At 47.1% G+C, this 24,274-nt stretch overlaps 1 protein-coding gene across 4 annotated transcripts in view; it reads left to right on the plus strand.

Moving 5' to 3' along the window:
* The window catches only part of PSD2 (pleckstrin and Sec7 domain containing 2), a 56,585-nt gene that overhangs the window by 19,680 nt on the left and 12,631 nt on the right, over positions 1-24,274 (plus strand). For 2 of the 4 annotated variants that reach the window (XM_043575338.1, XM_043575262.1), the window contains 6 exons: positions 1,034-1,458; positions 4,537-5,001; positions 5,659-5,853; positions 9,281-9,361; positions 14,714-14,826; positions 15,552-15,612. In XM_043575338.1, coding sequence (XP_043431273.1) covers positions 1,085-1,458; positions 4,537-5,001; positions 5,659-5,853; positions 9,281-9,361; positions 14,714-14,826; positions 15,552-15,612 — 1,289 coding nt within the window. In that variant the 5' untranslated portion in view covers positions 1,034-1,084. The remainder of the gene's footprint in view (positions 1-1,033; positions 1,459-4,536; positions 5,002-5,658; positions 5,854-9,280; positions 9,362-14,713; positions 14,827-15,551; positions 15,613-24,274) is intronic. The other 2 variants (XM_043575503.1, XM_043575427.1) reach the window with 1 other exon arrangement.

Here is a 24,274-nt window from a genome sequence, read left to right on the forward strand (position 1 = left end):
ACACTCTGTCTCTTTCTCTCAAAAATAAACATTAAAAAAATTTTTTTTCCAAAGGGGGCAGGGATGGATATGGCAAGTGAAATGGGTCTCCTCATTTTAAGAGGAGTTACAAACCCAAAGCATGGCAGATAGGAGTGGGGCTGGCTTGGCTGGTGCAGTGAGGAGGCCCCGACCTGGACCCATACAGATCACACAATGAGTTAGGCGGAGCAAGGCCAAGGTCCCCTTCTGGTACTCTCCCCAGAATGCCCCATAGCAGCCTCCTCTTAAGTCCCTTCTCAAGGCTGGGTGAGCTCTGGGGGCTGGATGTGGAGGGGAACCCCAGGCCCCCACCTCTTTTCTCCTCTCACAGCCAGGGCTTTGGGCACTGAGCAACAAAGGCAGGCTTGCTCTAGGCCAGGGTCCTGGGTGGTGCCTCACCAGCCCAGCACCCTGGACAGCGCCTCACGCTGGGCCTTAGGTTGGTTTCTCTGGGTTGATGTCTGGTTCTGATAAAGCTGCACTTCTGTTGACTTCCTTGCCTCCTGTCTTAACTGTCCCTCTAAAGGCAGCCCCATCTCAGTTCCCTCCATTCACCACAAATTCGCTTTTGTCTGGCTCCTGGAGTCAGGGTGAGAACATGGAAAGAGGCAAGAGGGCTAACTGGTGTCAGCCTGGAGTTTTCGTCTACATCACATACCAGCTGGAAAGGAAGAGGGTTTCCAGAGATCTTGGACCCTTCCCTCATTCCTCCCATCCTGGATCTTTCTCAGAGAGCTTTGGTGGGTTCTTGTGGGCACAACAGAGACATCAAAGAAGTAACAGGGAAGGCAGGACTGTGGCACACAAGATGGCCGGGAGTCAGGGGAGAGGTGAGCGGGGCTGGCCCGAGGAGGCTACAGTCTGAACCCATACTCCAGCCAGGAGGTCCTGAGATCTTCTCAGCCATCCTCTTGTCCCCAGGCAGGCTACTTGGCACTGGTTTTGCTTGTCTTTATACCCCCCAGCACCTGTCCTGTCTGACTTACCTTTTCATTTCTCCATCTGCCTCCAGGTCTAGTGGAGTCCCAGGAGCAGTCAGCACAGGGTGGAAGTAGTGGCTGCCATGGATGAGGATAAGCTTCCATCTGTACTACCTGGGGAAGGTGGTGCTGCCTGGGACCCCAGCTTGGAGTCTGAGGAAGAACCAGGGGCCGAGAATGGAATGGCACAGAGTCAGGACCTGAACAGTAGCTACAGTAGCCCAGGGCATGAGATAAGGGGCACTCTGGCGGACACCGAGGAGCCTGCACAGGGCCCGAACGTGGCCCTCCGTGGCCTCAGCCTTGGCCTTTCCCTCACCAATGGCCTAGTCCTGGGGCCAGACTCAAACATTCTGGAAGATTCTACACAGTCCAGGCCCTGGAGGGCTGGTGGGCTGGCAGATGGGGACGATGCTTCCAGGAATCTATGTCTGGACACTGAGGACCCTCAGCTGGGGTAAGTTGGTGTCTTGGGTTGGGGACTTGCTGCATTTGGCCACTCCAATGCCATATGGCTTGGGCCTAGCCACTTAGCCTCTCTGGTTTTTGTTTTTCTCCTCCATAAAATGGGAATTACATCTCCCTGTTTTGCCCAGCTTCTGGATGTTTTGGAAGGCTGGAGCCATTAGATTTCAAAGGCTAGCAGGCCTGTTGTGCTCTCTACCCACAGCCCCCCAAACCATCATGGGCTCTTTCTATGTGGGGTCGGAGGGCCACACTCCCTCCTTCCCAGGCTTTGCAGTAGAGTTCCAAAATGCTTTGATGCAGAAGGTCATCTGGTCCAGCCTTCTGCTTCCTGGAGGTGCAGATCTCCCAATTCTGCAACTGACCTCAGAAGAGTAGGCTTCATGGGTTAATCCCTGACAGCTACCCCACCCCCTGCTTGAGTGCCATCCGGAGGTTCTACCAAGAATCTCACTTCAGTTCTACTAACTGGAGTTACACTCCATTTCTATTATCTTCAGCAGGAAGCAGAGAGACCTACATGTCTTGGAGGTACTAGTTGGACAAGGAGGGTGGGAAAGGGACAGGGGAATGTCCTGAGAAAAGAAAGTATATAGAAGTCTTAGTGTGCACAGCTGCAGGCCCTGGCCTGGATGAGCCAGTGTGCATGGGTGGCATGCCTCGTGGTCTGGCCTGTGCATTATTGTGTGCATAGGAATGTGTGAACATGCTGATGTGCATGGGTCTTTGTGGTCGTGTGTTTGTGTGTGGGGGTTTGAGTGTGCCTGGCCTGTGCATTTGTGGGCACTTGGGTCTGCATGTGTCAGGGCTGAGTGTGGCTAGCTCTGTGGATAGGAATGTGAGTTTATGGGGTTGGGTGCCTGTGTGTACCAAATATGCTGTGGCTATGAGTGTTTCCATCCCGATAGGTCCTAGGGCAGCCACCTGCCTGGCCGTGGGGTGCAGGCAGGGGTCTGGGGTTTCTTGGAGCCTACGGCTTGTGTTTAGGTGGCATATTTATTTGGGATGGCTGAAATTGGGGGTAGATGGAAGTTTGGAGATTGGGCTAATAGTCTTCAGGCCTCTGTCAGAACCACCTCTTAGGTCTGCTCAGATGCATGAGAAGGTGGGAGATAGTGGGATGGGGGAGACCATTCATGGCTCTGACAATGAGATGAGAGCCCCCCACTCCCACCACCAAGGGCAAGGATCTGTATTATTTAGGTATCTCTGCGACCTAGCACAGGCCTAGCCAAAGTGTCTCTGCTGGGAAGATTTTGAGTGTCTGCTCTGGTGACCAGGGCAGTGACCCTTTTCATCTGTCTCTTCCTCCTGGAATTCAGTGGAGGCAACCACACCAGTGCACTGTCACACTTCCTGCCATATTTTAGATTTCTGCCGTCCTCCCCAGTTCCTTCTCCAGCAAGAGAAGGCTTAATGAGACTGTGGTCTCAGAGCCTGCTGGAACTGGGGCAGGAGAAAGCTGGCTGTGACTCCAGCTTTTTCTCTCAGGTTGGTATGCTTCCCCAGAGAACACACTAGGACCACATCTTAGATCTGGGGCTTAAGGGGGTGTTTGAGGGGTGGGGGTATCTCCCAGTCCACCTACAGCTCGGTGTCTCCCAGGCAGCAGGTGGTGGGGGAGAAGCAGGGTGCAGCTCATCCTCAGGGGCAGTGAGGGATGCACTTCCTTGCAAATGGTGGGTTTCAATTTATCTGAAATGGGCCTCCTCAGCCTGCTTCTTTCTTTGTCTGTGTCTTTTCCTCTTCCTGTCTCTGTGCTTCTGTCTCTATTTTTGTCTCTCTTACTGTCTCTCTTACTCTGTTTGTCATGCTTTGTATCTCTTTTCTCAGACATTTGTCTCTCTTATTTTTCTGTCTCTTTTATCTTGTCTCTCTTTTGTCTCATCTCTCTTGGTCTCGCTCTTTGTCAGTCTTTCCTCTTCTTTACCTGTCCTTTCTACTTACCTGTGCTTCTTCCCAGTGGATAAGAATCTTCCCAGGATACCTTGGTTTAGCTCTGTGTGATACTCTATTCTAGGTGCTGGGGGTACATCAGTGAATAGAACCTACAAAAATTCCTGCTATCATGGAGCGTATGATCTAGTGGGTAGATAATGAATCATAAAAATAATAATTATATAGTATGTAGGAAGGGGGTAAGTGCTTTGGAAAACCATGAAGTAGGAAAAAGGGGTAAGGTGTTTGGGGGCAGGTCTCAGTTATAAATGGGGTGCTCAGGGCGTATCTCATTGAGAAGGGGACAAGGAAGGAGGGCTTCAGCTTGAGGGAAGAGCACTGTGGGCAGAGAAACAGCCAGTGCAAAGACCTCTTCCAGGGATGGGACAGGGCCCTGCAATGGCTTAGGCAGCGTCTTAAGCCACAGGGCTGACTAACATTTGTTTGTTCACCCAGTGCACCATTCAGTAGGGTTAATAAACACATACTATGTGCTGGGTGTTCCTTGGCCTTGTGGGGGGTGGGACTGGGGAACAGATGGTAAACAGAGGAACAAACAATACGACAGACATGCTGATGGGGGCTGGGAGGAAGTGAGGAGATAACCTGAGGATTGAGAATAAAGAGAGGGGCCAGAGTGGTGGGTGATGTGGACCTGCCTTCCTCAGTCTCCCTGAGGAGGTGACATTAAGGCAAGGCCTGAGAGCTATAATGTAGTTGGCCAAGCTGAGAACTTTCAAGCAAAATTTTGACCCAGAGTTACTCTAGTTTGGTAGGGGGATTCCTATGCGTTCTGGAAAGCCTGGAGGCAGCAGGCCCTGTGCCACCGTGGAGGAAGAGGCCTCCCATTCATTCATTCATTCATTCATTCATTCAGACAAGTGATGTCTACTCTAAGCCAGGTCCAGGCAGGCACTGGGTGGGACCACGCCTGTCCTTTTCACTGCCAAACCCTCGTACCCAGTCCAGGACCTGACACCTAGTGCTCAGTAAGTATCGGCTGAAAGAATAAACAGGAAACAATCCATGTCTGCTCCTGTCCCCGGGGAGTTCCCAGACAGATTGGTGCAGTCCTAGCACCTGTAACGGGGGACACCACAGGAGGATGGTGACTGGTCATTGCATCCCACAGGTCGGGTGGCCCTGGAGAGCCAGATGTGCGGGATGGCTTCAGTGCCACATTCGAGAAGATCGTGGAGTCTGAGCTGCTGCGGGGCACCCAGTACAGCAGCCTCGACTCCCTGGACGTGCTGAGCCTCACGGATGAGAGTGACAGCTGTGTCAGCTTCGAGGCCCCCCTGACACCCCTCATCCAGCAGCGGGCCCGTGATAGCCCTGAGCCAGGGGCTGGCTTAGGCAATGGGGACATGGGGCCTGAGGGAGACATGGGAGCAGCTGGTGGTGATGGGGATCTGGGCAGCCCCCTGCGGCGCTCCATCTCCTGCAGCCGATCAGAGAACGTCCTGAGCCGCCTGTCTCTAACCGCTGTGCCCAATGGCTTCCATGAAGATGGATCCCCGGGTCCAGGTGGGGAGGAGGAGGAGGAGGAGGAGGAGGAAGAGGAGGAGGACACAGACAAGTTGCTGAACTCAGCCAGGTGAGGCAGGACCTAGGCTGGGAACTGGGAGAATCATTGAGCAGATGGGGAAACTGAGATCCAGAGCAGGCAAAGCAAGTTAGGGCAACCCAGTGCACCCAGAGAGAACAAGATCTCTCTGAGGTATCGTGTCCTTCTTCTGCACCCAGACTTCCCATCCTGGCCCTGAGGTTCCATGCTGCTCTTCTAGGCCTCTCTGGCCTTGGTGGGGCCAGGGAAGTATGCTGTGGGTCGTGTAGCTTCTAGTCATCTCACTGAGGGGCTCTTCTTTTTTTTTTTTTTCCAATGTTTATTTATTTTGGGGACAGAGAGAGACAGAGCATGAACGGGCGAGGGGCAGAGAGAGAGGGAGACACAGAATCGGAAACAGGCTCCAGGCTCTGAGCCATCAGCCCAGAGTCCGACGCGGGGCTCGAACTCCCGGACCGCGAGATCGTGACCTGGCTGAAGTCGGACGCTTAACCGACTGCGCCACCCAGGTGCCCCTGAGGGGCTCTTCTAAATGACTTGATTCTTCCTGATGCACTGGAGCTTCTTTCCCTGCTCTGGCTCCTGCGTGGGTTTTCCAAGGCCTGGGGAGACCTTCCAGCCTCCACCTGGGGCTTCTGACCCTGGGCCTCTGACCCCTTTTCTCCTGTCCTCACCTTCCCTGTGCAGTGACCCCAGCTTAAAGGATGGCTTTTCAGACTCGGACTCAGAGCTGAGCAGCTCGGAGGGGCTGGAGCCTGGCAGCACAGACCCACTGGCCAATGGGTGCCAGGGGGTCAGTGAAGCTGCTCGCCGGCTGGCCCGCCGCCTCTACCACCTTGAGGGCTTCCAGCGCTGTGACGTCGCCCGGCAGCTAGGCAAGAAGTGAGTCTGTCTCCCGTACCCACTCTCCCCAGGCAAATCCAGTGTCCTCTCAGCCTGAAAGGGGTGTGGGTGACTTCAGTGAGGGGTGCCTGGTGTTGGGGGGCTCCCAGTAGTCCCCAGGAGCTCCTCCTCCTGCCACTGTCCTCATTCCTGGCCTTGCCCTAAATCTGTTTCCTTTCTGGGCTGCCTGGGTGAAGGCCCATGCTCTGGGGGGCGGGGGAATATAGTGGCAGGGCGGTCCCTCGGGGCTGGGGAGTGTGATGTGGCATGTGGTTTTGGGACCATGATGATGGTAGTGAGGACACAGCAGTGGGGCAGGGCAAGGGAGAGGAGAACCTGCATCTGCCTGGGACCCACGAGCTGGGAAGGGGTTCTTGTCCCTCATTAAACCCTACTCTCAGTCTTTTGGGACTGGCTAAGGGGGCTGAAGCTACCAAAGCACAAGCCCTGGCCTTAAGACTGTGGAAAGGGGACTAGCCAGATGAGAGTCCTGAGGTGCGCAGTGCAGAGGGTGGGGGTGAGTAGGCGGGGACTGTGAGGGTGAGGGAATCACGTGGGGCATCCTGAGCATGTCTGACCATCAGCATGGCCACCTGCCTTTGTCCTTCCTCCAGAGGGCCTCCCACAACCACATTAAGGCACTGAGATGAGCAGAGGCAGTCATAGCCCCCAAGGCAGAGGGGACAGTCCAGACCCTAGACCCCAAGTCAGAGCTTAGGTCACAGGGGGGTGTTGAGGACAGCTCCACTTGGGATCCTTCCCTCACTTCTCTCCCCCTCCTTCCTCCTCTACCCTTCTCAGCCTCCACGTTACTGGGCTTGCCTCCTAGCTCCGGCCCAGACATCACAGCAGGACTTCGAAGCCCTGCCTGTCCCCCTGGGCTGTAGTCCCCACCCCCAACCTAATAGCCTTCAGGAGGCTCCTCCAGGAGCCTTGGTTGTGGTTGATCTGCATCGTCCTGTCCTTCTGACCACTCTGCTCCAAGAATTTCCTTCAGCATTTAACTGCTTAACTACGCTTGTCTCTCCCATCTGTAAAACAGAAATTCTTCCTCAGTTACACTTCTTCTCCCAGCCTCTTTGCAGCCAGAATTCTGGGGTTTACTGCCCTGCGTGGCCTCAGCCCCCTCTTCCTCTCCATATTCAGCTCCTGGGGCAGGCTTCTTCCCCACCCAATGCCTGCAGCAGCCCATCTAGGCCAAGGCCATTAGTGGCCTTTGTCTTTGAATCTAGTGGCTGCTACCAGGCCTCAACTTACCTGGCTCAACATCACAGACACACACCCCACTACTTTTTCCTTAAATTTTTTATTATGCGAACTTCAACCATATACAAAACCAGAGAAAATAATATATTAAACCTCCTTTTAGGGGCACTTGGGTGGCTAAGTTGGTTAAGGTTTCAACTCTTGATTTTGGCTCAGGTCATGATCCAGCCCCACAATGGGTTCCGTATTGGCCTCTGGGCTCTGTGCTGACAGTGCAGAGCCTGCTTGGGATTCTCTTTCTCCCTCTCTCTCTCTGCCCCTCTCATGCTCTCTCTCTCAAAACAAACAAACAAACAAACAAACAAGCAAAGAAACAAACATTAACCTTCCCTCCAATCTTCCACATACCCATTACACAGCTTCAAAGTTAATAATATCCACCTACCACCCCCACCCCCACCACCCCCCTTCCTTGCCATTTGTTAGACTATTTTAAGGCATATTTTAGGCACTCTATCATTTGATCCATAAAAACTTTAGTATATGTCTGTAAATGATAAGGATTTTTATTTTATTTATTTTTTAAAATATTTATTTATTTTGAGAGAAAGTACAAGTGTGGGAGGGGCAGAGATCCCATGATCCCATGCTCATGATTCCATGAGATCATGACCAGAGCCGAAATCAAGAATCAGACAGGGGCGCCTGGGTGGCTCAGTTGGTTAAGTGTCTGACTTTGGCTCAGGTCATGATCTCACGGTTTGTGAGTTTGAGCCCTGCATTGGGTTCTGTGCTGACAGCTCAGAGCCTGGAGTCTGTTTCAGATGCTGTGTCTTCCTCTGTCTCTCTCTCTCTGTCTCTGTCTCTCTCAAAAAAAAAATAAATATGAAAAAAAAAAGGATCAATTACTGAGCCACCCATGCAACCCTAACTGATAAGGATTTTTAAGTATAATCATAATTACATTATAATTTTTAACAAAACTTACCCAAAATTCCATAGAATCTCTAACATTTAGTGTCAGTTTAATTTTCTGTCTCAAATGCTTCTCTATCAGGATGCAAACAAGGTCCACACGACATTACAGTTGGACAATATGTCTCTTGAGTCTCCCTCTCTCTCTTTTTTTTCCTTCTCTTAAGTCTCTTAAACAATAGTTTGCCAGGCTGCCTCCTTTTTTTAAGGCTGTGTATCTGTTGAAGAAACAATCATTTGTCCAGAAGAATTTTCCACGATTTGGATTTGGTGTGCCCGCGGAGTTACCTCACGCTTTCCCTATTTGCCTCAGTCCCTAGTCTCCTGTAAATGGGAGGGAGAGCTTGGGGCTTGAGTAGGTTCAGGTGGAAATTCGTTCTCTTTCCTGTCAAGAATTCATCACTTCGGTCTCCTTGAAACACTCGTGGCCTCCAGGATACTGTATCCCTTCTTCTCTGGCTGCTGTTTTCTCTGTCTCCTTTACTGGCTCCCTCTCTCTTCTCAGTCGGCCTGCATCCTTAAGAGGGACTTCCTCTGATCTCTGTCCTGAGTCTGCACCTTCCTCTTGCATGGGCTCATCCTTTCTTCCAAGTCATTAACCAGCTCACAGCTCTCACAGGGGTACATCCAGCTCCACCTTTTGGACAGCTGTGGACACCTCCCCCCAGGGCCACCTCCAGTGTCATGCCCCACACGATTCCATCTCCCGTGGATTCTTCCTCTGAAATCTCCTTCCCAACCCCTCTGGGAGAGCCACTGCAGCCCTCAGGGGGGTTCTCCACTCAGCAGGTGGTGTTCCACATTCAGATCTGACCACTCACGCATCTCCTCCCTGCTTTATACCCTTCCAGATCACTAACCCATCCTTCCCTTGCCCCTCAGGTCCTGCTCCTTCCCTCATCTCTTGCTGCTATGTTCCTGCTGTCTGGCTCCAGCCACATGGCCCTGCTGAGAGCTTCTTAGACATGTTGTGCAGTTTCCTCTACTGGGGACACTTTGTATCATCCCTCTCCCTACTCCCTTCCCCTGACTGGCTTACTTTCTGAGACAGCACCTCCTTTCTAAAACCTTCCTAATGCCCCTCCCAAGGATAAGCTGTCAGAGTCCAACTTGCCAGCAGCGGGAGGCAACCTAGGGAAGGGCAGGTGAGGTGGGTGGGTCACGGTACCCCAGGGCCCACTCCCCATGTACCTCCTATTGTTTGCTATGCCCTATTTCTAATGGATACCTCATGCTCTCCTGACAGTAACGAGTTCAGCAGGCTGGTGGCTGGGGAGTATCTCAGTTTCTTCGACTTCTCAGGCCTGACTCTGGACCGAGCGCTCAGGTCAGTGGGGTTGGGATGGGGTGGTGTCCACAGGTGGTACAGGCCACTGTCTGGATTCTCATGCCAGCTGTATCCTAAACTTGCTGTGCATCCTTGGGCAAGTCTCTTGACCCCTCTGGGAAGGCTGTGGAGAAGGGGCCATGAGCACGTCAGCAGTCCCACAACTCAGTGGTGCCTGCTATGTAGTGGGCTGAGGATATGAAGATATGAAGGTGGGAATGTGGTCCGGACTTTTAAGAGAGGCGAGGGCAAAGGGCTTGCCTGTATTGAGTACTTCCTGTTTGCCAGAGGCAGTAGATCTTTATACTCCCTGCTGACTTCATTCATCCTCACCACACCCCTGTAGGGTAGGGTTATCTTTGCCATTTACAAATGAAGAACCAGCTGATAGGTAAAGTGATTCCCTTCAGTCACTGAGGGGGGAGATGACAAAAATGGGATTTGATCTCAGGTCCTATTGGTGTTTGGACAGAGTATCTTTCAGGAGGGTCAGGTACAGGCCTCAGTGTGGGGAGGAGTGGATGGAGTTCCGCCCAGGGTCTAGCAGTCCTTGGTGGCAGGGCCCTCGAGGAGTCACCAGGCCACAGCCCTAGGGGCGGGGGACAGCAGTCTCTGAGCTAAGTGGGGGGTGGTCCCAAATGTTAGATCTCACCATGTCCCACATGTCTCTTACACTTAAAAAAGTGTATTTTCCATTCTTTTTTCTCTACTTTGCTTGGGATATTTTCTGTTGACCTGCTTTTAGTTCACTTACCCTTTTTTCTGTGTCTAATATTCTGTTAAACCCATTTACTGAGTTTTTACTTTTAACTATTTTTCAGTTCTAGATTTTCATTTTGTTATTTTTTAATTTTTTAATTTTTAAAAAATATTTTTACTTAATCTCATACCCAACATGGGGCTCAAACTCACAATGCCGAGATCAGGAGTTGCATGTATATCTGACTGAGCCAGCCAGGTGCCCCCCAATTTTTAAAAAATAGATTCTAATTCTCTGGGGGAGTTTATTCTCATCTTTTCACTCATTTTCTCCACTGTTCCCTCTCTTTTTGAACACAAATATATATATTATATATAATAAATATATTTTTTATATATAAAATATATATATTATATATATACAAAATATTTTTAAAATGTTTGTTTTTGAGAGAGAAAGAGAGAGACCATGCAAGCAGGGGGAGGGGCAGAGAGAGGGACAGAGGATGCAAAGTGGGCTCTATGCTGACAGCAGAAAGCCCAGTGCTGGGCTCAAACTCACGACTGCTAGATCATGACCTGAGCGGAAATCAAGAGTCGGATGCTTCACCAACTGAGCCACTCAGGTGCCCCTGAACATATATATATATATATATATATATATATATATATATATATATATATGCGTATGTATATGTGTATGTGTATACACATGTGTATATACACATACACATATATATTTATTTATTTAAAATATTTTTAAAATTTATGTTTATTTTTGAGAGAGAGAGAGAGAGAGAGAGAGACAGAGTGTGAGCAGGGGAGGGGCAAAGAGAGAGGGAGACACAGAATCTGAAGCCGGTTCCAGCTTCTGAGCTGTCAGCACAGAGTTCAACGTGGGGCTTGAACTCATAGACCACAAGATCATGACCTGAGCTGAAGTTGGACTCTAAACTGACTGAGCCACCCAGGACCCCTATATATCATATATATACATATATATATGTGTGTATATATATATATATATATATATATATATGTATATATATATATATGATATATAAGATATATATATCTTAGGACCCCTATATATCATATATATATGGACACCTATATATCATATATATATGATATATATGGACCCCTATATATATGATATATATATCATATATATATATCATATATATATGGTATATATATATGATATATATATGGTATATATATGATATATATATGATATATATGATATATATGATATATGATATGATATATATGATATATATGATATATATGATGTATGATATATGATATATATGATATATATATGGTATATATATGGTATATATATGATATATATATGGTATATATATTATATATATATGATATATATATATGGACCCCTATATATCATATATATATAAGATATATATATCTTAGGACCCCTATATATCATATATATATAGGACCCCAGGACCCCTATATATCATATATATACATATATATATGTATATATATGATATATAAGATATATATATCTTAATGTTTATTATTTTGAGAGAGAGAGAGAAGAATGCTCACATGGTTGGGGAAGGGCACAGAGAGAGGGAAAGAGAATCCCAAGCAGGCCTTGCACTGCCAGTGCAGAGCCTAATGTGGGGCTTGATCCCGCAAAATGTGAGATCATGACTTGAGTGGAAATCAAGAGTTGGACACTTCACCAACTGAGCCACCTAGACACCCCTCTTTTTGAACATATTAATCATAGTTATTTCGAAGTCCTTGTCTGCTCATCACAATATCTGTACTGTTGGAATCAGCTGTATCTGTTTCTATTGTCTCTTTTTCTTCTCTTGGTTTTCCATCCATATATCCTGTTTCTCTGCATGTTCAGTGATTTTTTTTTTATTAGATGCTGTGCATTTTGTATGGAATTATAGTGGCTCTAGGTTATTATATACTCCTCCCACAAAGGTTTACCTTTTCCTTTCCTGGGCAATTAGAGGGGGTCAGGGGGTGCAGTCTTAATCCAACCAGGGATGAGCTGAAGAGAGGCTGCACAAAAGTTTGGTAAACTCAGCGTTCCCCCTTTTCCACTGGAAGCCTAATGTGTTCACTGGGGTCTCTTCCTTTGGTGGGTCCTGAATCCTAATTGCATTTCCTCAGTGTGGCAAGAGTGTCATAAAAACCCCAGTCCCTCTACTTCTCGGAGGCTTTCTGCTTAGCTTCTTAGCATCTTGCCCCTCACATCTTCAGAATTTGGCCAATGTCTCTAAGGGAACACTGGCCATGTGTTCACAGCCCCTCAGGTCTCCAGGTTTGTGTCTTAAGCTCCCTGAAGCCACCAACTGTTCTGCGTCTTGCCTTTGCCAATAATCAACAATGCCCCCAAGGAAAAAGCAGCTGTAGACCAGCCCCTCACCTCAGCCCTTCTGGCCTTCTGGTTTTTGTGGCATCAGTGGCTTCCTGATAGCTTTAGAGAGATTCATTCTGTCTCACTTATCTCAGGTTCTCAGTGGAAGTGTCAGTCTGCTGCAGGGCGCTGTATCCTGAGCTGAGTGTGAAGTATGCATTGGGATGAGGAAGGTTGGTTGGAGAAGATGTTCACTAGGGTCAGCTCATGATCAGAGGCATGGGTGCGTGGCTGGAGAACCTTGTATACCAGCCCAGTAGATTTAGGCTTGACTACACAGGCACTGGGGAGCCACAGAACGTGCTGGGTATAAAACAGTGTTTTGGGAGGTAGTGCTGGTGGCCTTTGATCTGGAGGCGTGCAGGTTTCTGAAGAGGGTCTGGTGGGAAAGGACAGGCGTGAGATGGGCAGTGGGACTAGAGGAAAGGTTGGTGTGAGGGGTCATCCGGAGGATTGACTAGAGGGATTTGTGTTGCCAGACTTCAGCGGGGGAGGTTGGGCAGTGGTAAGGCTGACCCTGGGGGCCTCCTGAGGGTTTGGTGGTGGCCATGTTGGGTTGTGGCTTGGTGAGGACCCCTGGGGAAGGGGTATTTGGACTGATGAGTAGGAGCTGGATAGATGGCTTGTAGGTAGGACAAATCAAGGCTGAGATGGGAGATGGATTCTAAAAAGTCCTAGTGGAATGTAGTTAGAGGGGGCGGGCAGAGCTGGGTGCCAGGTGGGGAAAGAGAACAGGGAATAGGAGAGACCAGAGCAGGGAAGGAGAGTACTAGAGGGCAGACCGAGTGGGTTGGGTTTTTTTTTTTAATGTTTATTTATTTAATTTTGGGGGGGAGGGGCAGAGAGAGAGGAAAGATAGAGAATCCCAAGCAGACTCCACACTGTTAGCACAGAGCCTGATGCTGGGGCTCGATCTTACAAACCTTGAGGTCATAACCTGAGTCAAAATCTAGAATCAGCCTCTCAACTGACTGAGCCACTCAGGCGCCCCCAGAATGTTTTTGTCTGACAGTCGTTGACTGGGATTGAAGTAGAACGTGGTCTGCAGTTTGAGATGCCTTGGGAGGCTTAGAGGCTAAGGGCTGGCCAAGATGGACTCACGGGTCTCAGGGTGCCTTAGGAGCAGCATGAGAGAGCATAAAGCAAAATAGGCTTTCAAGGAACCAAATGAACCATGGCAAAGTTAGGAATGAACTAGTCTCATGAACCCTGGACAGACAGAGGCTCAAGTTTGCTCAGCTTGCAGTTTTCCTTCCCAAGAAGAGTTGTGCCTCAGCCCCATCTCCCAGCCCCTCTGGTTTTGCTATCAACTCTCATGGGCCCTTGAGAGCCAGTGACTTTTGAAGTAGGCAAGGAGAGGGGTTCAGAGCTGCCCAGTAGAGGAGCAAAAGTCCTTCCAGATAGCTTCAGCCCACTCAGAGGCATGGGGCAGTGAACGTGCCTGTGCGGTCTAGGGTGTGAATATGGTGTGGGAGGTTGGGGGGAGGGGACCTGGGAGGGATAGGAGAGACAGGTGGCATGATCATGAAGGCCAGAACATGAGAAGTTTGGCCGTTATCCTGACTGCTTTGGGGAGCCAATGACACGTTTTAAGCAGGGACGAGTCTCGACTACATGTTTGTTTAGAAAGGCCATTCGGTATCTGCAGGGAAGATGTATCAAGGAGGTGCAGGGGTGTACCTGTCTGGAGGCTGCTGCGGGTGTCCTGGGCATATGATGAGGGCAGAGGAGGAGGAGGATTTGAGATCAGGGGTGAAGAACAAGCTGTTGGGACTTGGCGACAGCTCAGATTTGGGGTGGGGGAAGAGTGAGGGAGGCCAGGGTGGGGCCTGGGGCTCAGCTGGTGGCACATCCGGTGAGGAGCAGGAATGACTGAGGAGGAACAGTCTGAGGGGCAGCTGTGGCCAATCCAGGCCCCGCCAGAGAGGATGGAGAGAGGGGTGGGTATTTATCCTGAAGCAGAGCTGATGGTAGCCCTGAGGTGCTCATCTGCCTTTGTTCTTCATAATCTGTCCCCTGCTTTCTTCCTGGAGGGCACTGAGGACTGAAATTCTAAATGCCCTTAGCCTCCACACTCCAGAGGCTGTCCTGCGGACCAGGATGTCCCCCTTGGCCCAGATGCTGGGGCCCTAGAGCCCTGGCCCACTCTGGCAGGTTTATGTGGTATGTGTGTGGGGGGATTCCTACCCTAGACTGGTTCAGGGACTCTAGGAGGCCTTCAGCATCCTTGAATTGCCTTCCAGAACCTTCCTGAAGGCTTTCCCACTGATGGGGGAGACGCAGGAGCGTGAGCGGGTCCTTACACACTTCTCCCGCCGGTACTGCCAGTGCAACCCGGATGACAGCACTTCGGAAGGTACGGCCATCTGTCCCACCTGCCGCCCCTGCTGGGCCCTGGCTTCCTCCTACCCTTGGTCCATGTGCCACCTCTGTCCTGTTCAGTGAACATTGAATGATGGCACATAGAGTGGGGTCTGCTTGCTGGACGAGAGACCTTCCAAATGTCTTGCCCATTGTCGTTCTCTGTGCCTGGAAGTCCTCGATCCTAGATTCAGTCTTTTGGTTTTTCATTCTCCCTGCTCCCCCTGGCAGTGCTGATTCTTGGTGTGGTAGGAGTCCTGGTGTGGAGGTCTGGGTTGGGGCCCTCTTAGCCCTCTTAGCAGCAGCACTTTCCTGTGGATGGACTAGAGTCCTAGGAACTGGGGGACTAGGCCAGTTATTGGAGGAGACAAAGGCCAAGGCAGGGACATAGTCCACGACCCATAGCCACTCCTGGGTCTGAGTGTCAGGATAAGTTTGGTCACAGGAGGCAGGAGTCTGGCCTATAGCAGGCCCAGGGAGCTCAGGTCCCTTGTGAGGGAGGGGTTGGCCCTGACCTGGGGCAGGCAAGTGACTCTGGTGTTGCAGTGGGGGGTAGAACAGGAAGCGTCACATAGCTTCTGGGCCCTGAGGTGCATTTGGCTGGTGGCTGGCCTCTTCCTCTCTCCAAGGTCTTCAGGTTGGCTCTGTCAGGAGACAGGTGGGTGGCTGGGTTTGAAGAAATGGGTCCTCACACTGAGGGTGCCACCATCTCTGATTTAGATGGGATCCACACGCTCACCTGTGCTCTGATGCTGCTCAACACGGACCTGCACGGACATGTGAGTTGGGGAGGCAGGAAAGGGGCATGTGCTCGCACTGACCCACCCCTGCGCTGTCCTGGGGCTCACTCTTTCTCCCATCCCCCTTCCTGATCCCTGCTTGCTGGCCATGGTTCTTTAAGCAGACCTGGGAGTTGGACAACTTGGCTTCTAGGCTTGGCTCTGCCTTAGTTTATTCACCTGAGATCTGCCAGGATGCCTTGCCCCCAAGCAGAGAGTATAGCTGAGGCACAGGGAAATTGGGGTTTGCTAAATAAGACATGCCACCCCCAGCTGTGTCGACTCCAGGCATTGCTAAAGAGCTAGTGCTCTTCCTGCCCCTGTCTGGCAAGTCCGGATGTGGCCCTGTTGAAGTGCCTCGCCCCAGGCAGCCCCCACCTGTCAAATGGTAGGTTGCCCTCAGGAGGCGGTCTCATCATCCCGACCCACCCCCAGGCAATTAGTGAAGTAAAAGGTGGGTGCCCCAGGCTGTGAGGCTGTGCCGTCACAGGCCTGGGCTCTCTGTGTTGCTTGTGGCTCAATAACTCCTTCTTCTCTCCTTCCTCTGCTCCGGGGACCCCCCCTCTTTGGTCTCTCTTACCCTCCTTCAGGTGGTAAGTGTAGCCGGTGGTGTGCATGCCCTGTGAGCCTAGACCTCGCATCTCCATGTTCCCCCTTCTGTGTCCCTCATCACCTCATCTGCCCCGTCATTGCTCATCCAGGGGTGGTCAGAGCCCCTGTGTTGGGTTGGGGATATTTCGTTGACACATGGGAACCACAGGTCAAGTCTGGTTCTGGAGTTAACCGGGAAAGTTCAGGGCACATAGGGTGGAAGAAAGAGCTAGGACAGACCCAGCTTCAGATCCTGCTCTTGCCTCCAAGTGGAGGCTCTGTGACGCTGGACAAGACATTGAGCGTCAGATTCTGCATCTGTGAGGTGGGAATAATGATTTCCTGACAAGTGGCCTTGGGAGGATGGAGAGAATTAATATGCACAACACCAAGCATCAAGGTTGGGTACCTAGTAAGGATTTAATTATGAATAACATCATTATGTAAGAATAACAATAGGACTCATTATTGATATTAAGATTTAAATGAGGGAGAGCCCCAAGGCCTAGCCTGTAGATCCCTGGAGAGTTAAGAATGTGAAGACCATAGCCTAATGGCAACCTGAGAGGGCATGGGTACACTGGGGCACCTGACTAGGAACGGTGCCGACCTTGGTGACCTCGGCTTAAGGAGTAGTCATGTGACAGTTTCCTTTATGTCTCCCTGGGCTGGCAGCCTGCTTGTGGAACAGGAGAGTAGATGTGTGCCTTCCCTGGGAATGTCTCCAGGACTAATACCCATTAACCGGCTAATGTTCCCCCAAGACTGCTCGCTCTGTATGGAGAGCAGGTATTGCTACTGTACCTTAAAAGGAGCATTAAACACACCCCTCCTCTCCTGATTCCCACCCTTGGTTGGGCCTGAGGGCAATCTTAGGACCCACTTACTGCTTTGCCAAGTCATGGATGCTCCGTGGTTAAGAACTGCAACAGCCACTTAGGTCATGGGTACCCGTGAGCTTGGTGGGCTGTAGCTGCCCACCCCCCACATCAATGCCGGCAGCTGAGGAGGAACATCAGCACCTTCCCAGAGCAGAAGTGGGTGGGGCAGGATTGCGGTTTCTGGAGCCAACAGACATTGAGGATCCCGTCTTTCTCTCTTGAGGCAGTATTGCAAAAGGATCAGGAGAAAGCGTTCTGGGTCAGAGTCCCCAGTATTTCCCCACAGGACAGCTGTGTGGCCTGGGGCAAGTTACCTCGCTAAACCTCCCATTCACCTTCATAAAGTTCCTGTGAGGCTTAAGGAGACAGAACTTGTGAAGTACTCAGCTCCCCCTCGGGTTGCAGTTAGTGTGAGCTCTCTCCAAAGGCTCCCAATTGAAGCAGCTCCCCCTGCTTTGTGCTCCCCCGCCATCCCCCACTCCTCTGCTCTCTGGAGACTGAGTGCTGGAGACTGAGTGCCGGCTGGATGTGGGGATCTCAGGAACGTGGGGCCTGCTAGAGTCCCAGACAACTTCTCTGGTCAGAGAAAGAGGCAGTAAAGGAGCTGGCAGAGGGGTAGGTGCATGTTCTTCAGGTGGACAGTTTTAGTAGCTATTTCATGTAGGCTTGAAGAGAAAGTTCATTCTGCAGTTGTTGGTTGAAACGTTGTGTATGTAGATAAGGTCAAGTCTTTTCACTGTGTTGTGCAAATCTTACATATCCTTACTGATTTTTTTTTTTATCGTGGTCAAATACACATAACATACCATCTTAATCATTTTAAAGTGCACAATTCAGTGGAATTAAGTATACTCATATGGTGTGCTATCATCACCACTCCGTACTTCCAGAACTTTCTTGTCACCCCGAACTGGGGTTGTAATGTTTCAGGGTTTCCTGTACCCATTAGCAGCCACTCTCCATTCTCTCCTCCCCCCAGCCCCTGGCAACCACTAATTTGCTTTCTGCATCTATGGATTTGCTTATTCTGTATATTTAATGTGAATTCACTCATAAAATATATGGCCTTTGTGTTTGGCTTCTTTCACTTAGCATATGTCTTCAAGGTTTGTCCGTGTTACAGCATGTGTCAATATTTCATTCTTTTTTATGACCAGATAATATTCCATTGCACGGATGTCCCATGTTTTATGTATCTATTTATCTGTTGATGTATATTTGGGTTGTTTCCTCCTTCTGGGTAGTGATTATGATTTATGCTGCTGTGAACATTTGCGTCCAGTCTTTTTTTTGTTTGAACACCTATTTTCAATTCCTAAGAGTAGACTGGGTATATCATATGCTAATTTGGTGCCTAACTTTTTGAGGAACTGTGGAAATGTTTTCCATAGTGGCTGAACTGTTTTAAATTCCCACTGCCAGTACCTGAGGGTTTTAGTTTTTCCACATCCTCTTTTTAATGCTTCTTTCTTTTTTGATAGCCATTCTGGGGGGTATGAAGTGCTGTCTGATTGTGGTTTTGATCTACATTTTCCTGATGACTAATGATGTTGAGCATCTTTTCATGTTTTTTTGACCATTTGTATATCTTCTTTGGAGAAATGCCTATTTGAGTACTTTGCCCATATTTTGGATTAAAAAAATTTAACAATTGTAGTAAAAAAAATTTTTTTTTAATTGGGGTAAAAGATGTATAACACTAAAGTGTTATAAGTACCATCTTATATAATGTAGGTCAGTAGTGTTAAGTCTATTCACATTGTTGTGCAAGTAATCTCTGGAACTTTTTCATCTTCCCAAACTGAAATTCTACACATATTAAACAACTACTCCTCAACACCCCTCTCCACCTTGCCACTGACAACTACCTTTCTCCTTTATGTTTCTGTGAATTTGACTATTCCAGATTCCTCATACAAGTGGAATCATACAGAATTTATATTTTTGTGACTCATTTATGCCATGTAGTATAATGTCCTAATGGTTCATCCATGTTATAGCATGTGACAGAATTTTTAAGGTTAAGTAATATTCCATTGTATATATGTATTCCATTTTGTTTATCCTTTCATCTGCTGATGGACACTTGGATTGCTTTCACCTTTTGGTTTTTGTGAATAATACTGCTATGGATATATGGATGTGCAAATATTTCTTTGAGACCCTGCTTTAAATTCTATTAGGTATATGTTCACTTTCTGAACAGCCATACTGTTTTCCATAGTGACTGAACCATTTTACATTCCGACCAGCAGGGCACAAATTTTCTAATTTTACTACATCCTTGCTGACACTTATTTTCTGTGTTTTGATAGTAGCCATCCTTTTTTTAAATGTTTATTTATTTCTGAGAGAGAGAGAGAGAGAGAGAGAGAGCGAGCACGAGCAGAGAAGGGGCAGAGAGAGAGACACCCACACACAGAATCCAAAGCATGTTCCAGGCTCTGAGCTGTCAGCACAGAGCCCAACACAGGGCTCGAACCTATGAAGTGTGAGATCATGACCTGAACTGAAGTCGGATGCTTAACTGACTGAGCCATCCAGGCGCCCCAATAATAGCCATCCTAATGACTGTGGAGTTATATAATCTCATTGTGGTTTTGGTTTGCATTTCCCTAATGATTTGTGATGTTGAGCGTCTTTTCATATGCTTATTGATCATTTATACATTTTCTTAGGAGAATCGTCCCTTAAAACCCTTTGCTCATTTTTAATTGCATAGTTTGTGCTCTTGTTGTTGAGTTTATATATTTTGGATACTGTACCCTTATCAGATAGATAGTTAGCAAAAATTTTTCCCATTCTGTAAGTTGTCTTTTCACTCTCTTGATATATCTTTTGGTGCACAAAAGTTTTTAAGTTTGAAGAAGTCCTATTTATTTATTTATTTATTTATTTATTTATTTATTTATTTATTTTTGCTTGCTTGCTTGCTTGTGTTTTGGTGTCATCTAAGAAACCATTACCAAATCCAAGATTACAAAGATTTATCTCTATGTTTCCTTTTGAGAGTTTTATGGTGTTGGGTCTTATGTTTAGATCTTTGATCCATTCTGAGTTAATTTTTATATATGGAGTGAAGTAAGGGTTCAGTTTCATTCTTTTGCTGTGGGTATCCAGTTGTCCCAGCACCGTTTGTTAAAGAGACTATTCTTTCCTCATTAGATGGTCTTGGCTATGTTAATTGACCATAATATTACAATATGTAAGTGTATCAAAGTAACACACTGTATACCATAAATGGATGCAATGTTATATGTCAGATTTACTCAATAAAAAACATTCAGATGTCCACAGAGGTATGGGTGTGTTTATGGGCTCTTAATTTAGTGTCATTGATCTATATGTCTATTCTTAGGTCAGTGCTCCACTATCTTGATTACCTTTGTCTGTAGTAAAAGTTTTCTTTTTTGACTTTTTTTTATTTTGAGAGAGAGCGAGCTAGAGAGAGGGAGCGAGCACAAGTGAGGGAGCGGCAGAGAGGGAGACAGACAGGGAATCCCAATCCCAATCTGTGCTGACAGTGTGAAGTTTGAACCCAAGAATCATGAGATCATGACCTGAGCTGAAATCAAGAGTCAGATGCTTGGGGCGCCTGGGTGGCACAGTCGGTTGAGTGTCCGACTTCAGCCAGGTCACGATCTCGCGGTCCGTGAGTTCGAGCCCCGCGTCAGGCTCTGGGCTGATGGCTCAGAGCCTGGAGCCTGTTTCCGATTCTGTGTCTCCCTCTCTCTGCCCCTCCCCCGTTCATGCTCTGTCTCTCTCTGTCCCCAAAAAAATAAATAAACATTGAAAAAAAAAAAAAGAGTCAGATGCTTAATGGATTGAGTCAGCCTGTAGTAAGTTTTGATATCAGGAAGTGTGAGTCTTCCAACTTTGTTCTTTTCCAAGTTTTGGCTATTGGGAGCCCTTACAGTTCCATATGAATTTGAATATAAACTTTTACATTTCTGCAAAAAAGGCCATTGGGATTTTGATAGGGGTTGCATTGAATCTATAGATCAATTTGGGAGTATTACCATTGTAGCTATATTAAGTCTTCCAATCCCTGAACACTAGATGTCATTTTTTTATTTAGGTCTTTAATTTCTTTTGTCAATCTTTTGTAGTTTTCAGTATACAAATCTTTTACCTCCTTGGTTACATTTATTTCTAAGTATTCTTTTTAATATTATTGTAAATGAAATTGTTTTCTTAATTTCATTTTATGATCATTCTTTACTAACATAGAAATATAATTGATTTTTGTGTGCTCTTATGTTCTGCAACTTTCCAGAATGTGTTTATTTTTTGGTATATTCTTTAGGATTTTCTGTATACAAGATCATGTCATTTGTGAATAGATAGAGTTTTCCTTCTTCCTTTCTAATTTGGATGCCTTTTACTTCTTTTGCTTGCCTAATTGCTCTGGCTGGAACTTCCAGGACAATGTTGAATAGAAATGGGGAAAGTGGGCATTCTTGCCTTTTCCTGATCTTAGGGGAAAAGCTTTCAGTCTTGTACCATTGAGTATGATGTTAGCTGTGAGTTTTTCATAAATGCTTTTTAGTATTCTGAGGAAGTTCTATTCCTAGTTTGTCGGGTGTTTTTTTTTTTTTTAAGTGAAAGAAGGGTTGAATTTTGTGAAATGCTTTTTCTGCATCAGTTGAGAGGATCATGTGGTTCCCCCCTGCCTTCATTCTATTAATGTGGTGTATTACGTTGCTAGATTTCTGTGTGTTGAACCACCTTGCATTACTGGGATACATTCCATTTGGTCATGCTATATAATCCTTTCAAAATGCTGCTGGATTCTGTTTGCTAGTATTTTGTTGAGGGTTTTGCATTTATATTCCTAAGGGATATTGTTATGTAGTTTTCTTGTGATGTCTTTTTCTGGTTTTGGTATAAGGTAATGTTGGCCTTATAGAATGAGTTAGGGAGTTTTCCCGCTTCAATTTTTTGGAAGAGTTTGAGAAGTATTGGTGTTAATTTTTCTCTAAATGTTTGGTAAAGTTTACTGAAGCCATCTGGTTCTGGACTTTTCTTTTGTGAGGTTTTTAATCATTGATTCAATCTTTTTATTTCTTATAGATCTATTCAAATTTCCTATTTCTGCTTGAGCATTTTTGATAGTTTGTGTGTTTCTAGGAGTTTGTCCATTTTATCTCATTGTTGTTAATGAATTGTTTAGTATTCTTGTTCTTCCTGTTACTGAGAGAACAGTGTTAAAATTCCCAACCAAGATTGTGAATGTGTCATTCTCTTTTTTTGGTTCTCTAAATTTTTGTCTTTTATTTTTTGAGACTATATTATTAGGTGCATACACATTTAGAATGCTTATATCGTCTGACAGATTGGCCCCTTTATCACTATGAAAGTGTCTCTTTTTATCTCTAGTAAGTTTTCTTGTCTTCAAGTCTATTTTGTCAGGTATTAGTGTGGTTATACTGGAGTTCTTTTGTTAGTGTTGGCATGTACAGTATATGTTTTTCCATCTTTTGTTTCTAAGATTTCTGTCCCCTTTATTTTATTTTATTTTTTAAAAAATTTTTTTTTCAATGTTTAATTATTTGTGGGACAGAGAGAGACAGAGCATGAACAGGGGAGGGGCAGAGAGAGAGGGAGGCACAGAATTGGAAACAGGCTCCAGGCTCTGAGCCATCAGCCCAGAGCCTGACGCGGGGCACGAACCCACGGACTGCGAGATCGTGACCTGGCTGAAGTCGGACGCTTAACCGACTGCGCCACCCAGGCGCCCCTGTCCCCTTTATTTAAGAGGTCTTCTTGTATGATATACTTAAAAACAAGTCTGATAGTCTTTGCCTCTTAATTTGACCACTTAATGAATTACTAATATAATTAAATTTAAACATACCAGGATATGATTTGTTTTCTCTGACTTACCTTTTCTATGTTCCTTTCCCCTCCTTTTTTTTTTTTTGCCTACTTTTGGATTATTAAAGTATTTTTTAGAATTTCCTTTTATCCCAGGGGCGCTTGGGTGGCTCAGTCACTTAAGCGTCTGACTCTTGATTTCGGCTCAGGTCATGATCTCACAGTTCATGAGATCTAGCCCCAGGTCAGGCTCTGCACTGACTGTGAGGAACCTGCTTGGGATTATTTCTCTCCCTTTCTTTCTGTCCTTCCCCTGCTCACACTCATGCTCTCTCTCTCTCTCTTTCTCAAATATTAAACTTAAAAAAAAAAAAAAAGAATTCCCTTTTATCCCATTAACCTGTTAAGTTGTTCATTCTTTCAGAATTCTTTTGTTGGTTTGCAATGTGCATCCTAACTTACTAATGTACTTTTGCCACTTCCCGAGGGATGAAATAACCTTAAAACACTTTAACTTCATTTCTCCATTTATTGCCCTCTCAACTAATGTATCACCATTATCATCTTTTAAACTATTTCTCTCTATACTTTGTTCCCCAGAAACCTTTCTTATTGTTGTTTTATACAATCAGTATTCATTTAGATGTAGCCACCTTTTTGCTGCTCTTCATTCCTTTCTACTTTTTCATGCTTCCATCTGGGATAATTTTCCTCTTGTCGGACGAAGTCCCTTTAGTGTTTCCTTTCTTTTTTTTTTTAATGTTTATTTTTGAGGCAGAGAGAGACAGAGTATGAGCAGAGGAGGGACAGAGAGAGAGAGGGAGACACAGAATCTGAAGCAGGCTCCAGGCTCTGAGCTGTCAGCACAGAGCCCGATGCGGGGCTTGAACTCATGAGCTGTGAGATCATGACCTGAGCTGAAGTCGGCTGCTCAACCGACTGAGCCACCCAGGCGCTCCTAGTGTTTCCTTTCTTAATTTCATCTTTTTTTGTTGTTGAAATATGACACTGGTGTTGCCCAGGGCTCCTTGTCCTTGCTGGGCCCTGCACTCCAGTTTTTGTTCTCCACTCCTCCTGACCTCTCAGTTGTTCGGCCTTTTGGCCACTGCTTGTGAGTTGGCAAATGCTTCAAGGAGGAAACCTTCTCCTTATTGGGCTCACGTCTCCATGCTTCCTTTCTTTGTAGGATCTTTACCCTTGAAGTCCTCACTGCTATGTGTTTCTCCAATGCCTTCCCGCAGATGTTTTATTAATATCTTGACCAGCAATTGTTTCTGTTAGGAAGGTTCATCTGCAACAAGATAGCCTGTCATTTCTAGGATTAAAAATCTTGCCTGGTTATTTTTTGATTTTGAACTCCTGACTGGTGGCTGGG

The sequence above is a fragment of the Prionailurus bengalensis genome, chromosome A1 (assembly GCF_016509475.1).
Source record: "Prionailurus bengalensis isolate Pbe53 chromosome A1, Fcat_Pben_1.1_paternal_pri, whole genome shotgun sequence".
Classification (NCBI taxonomy): Eukaryota; Metazoa; Chordata; class Mammalia; order Carnivora; family Felidae; genus Prionailurus; species Prionailurus bengalensis.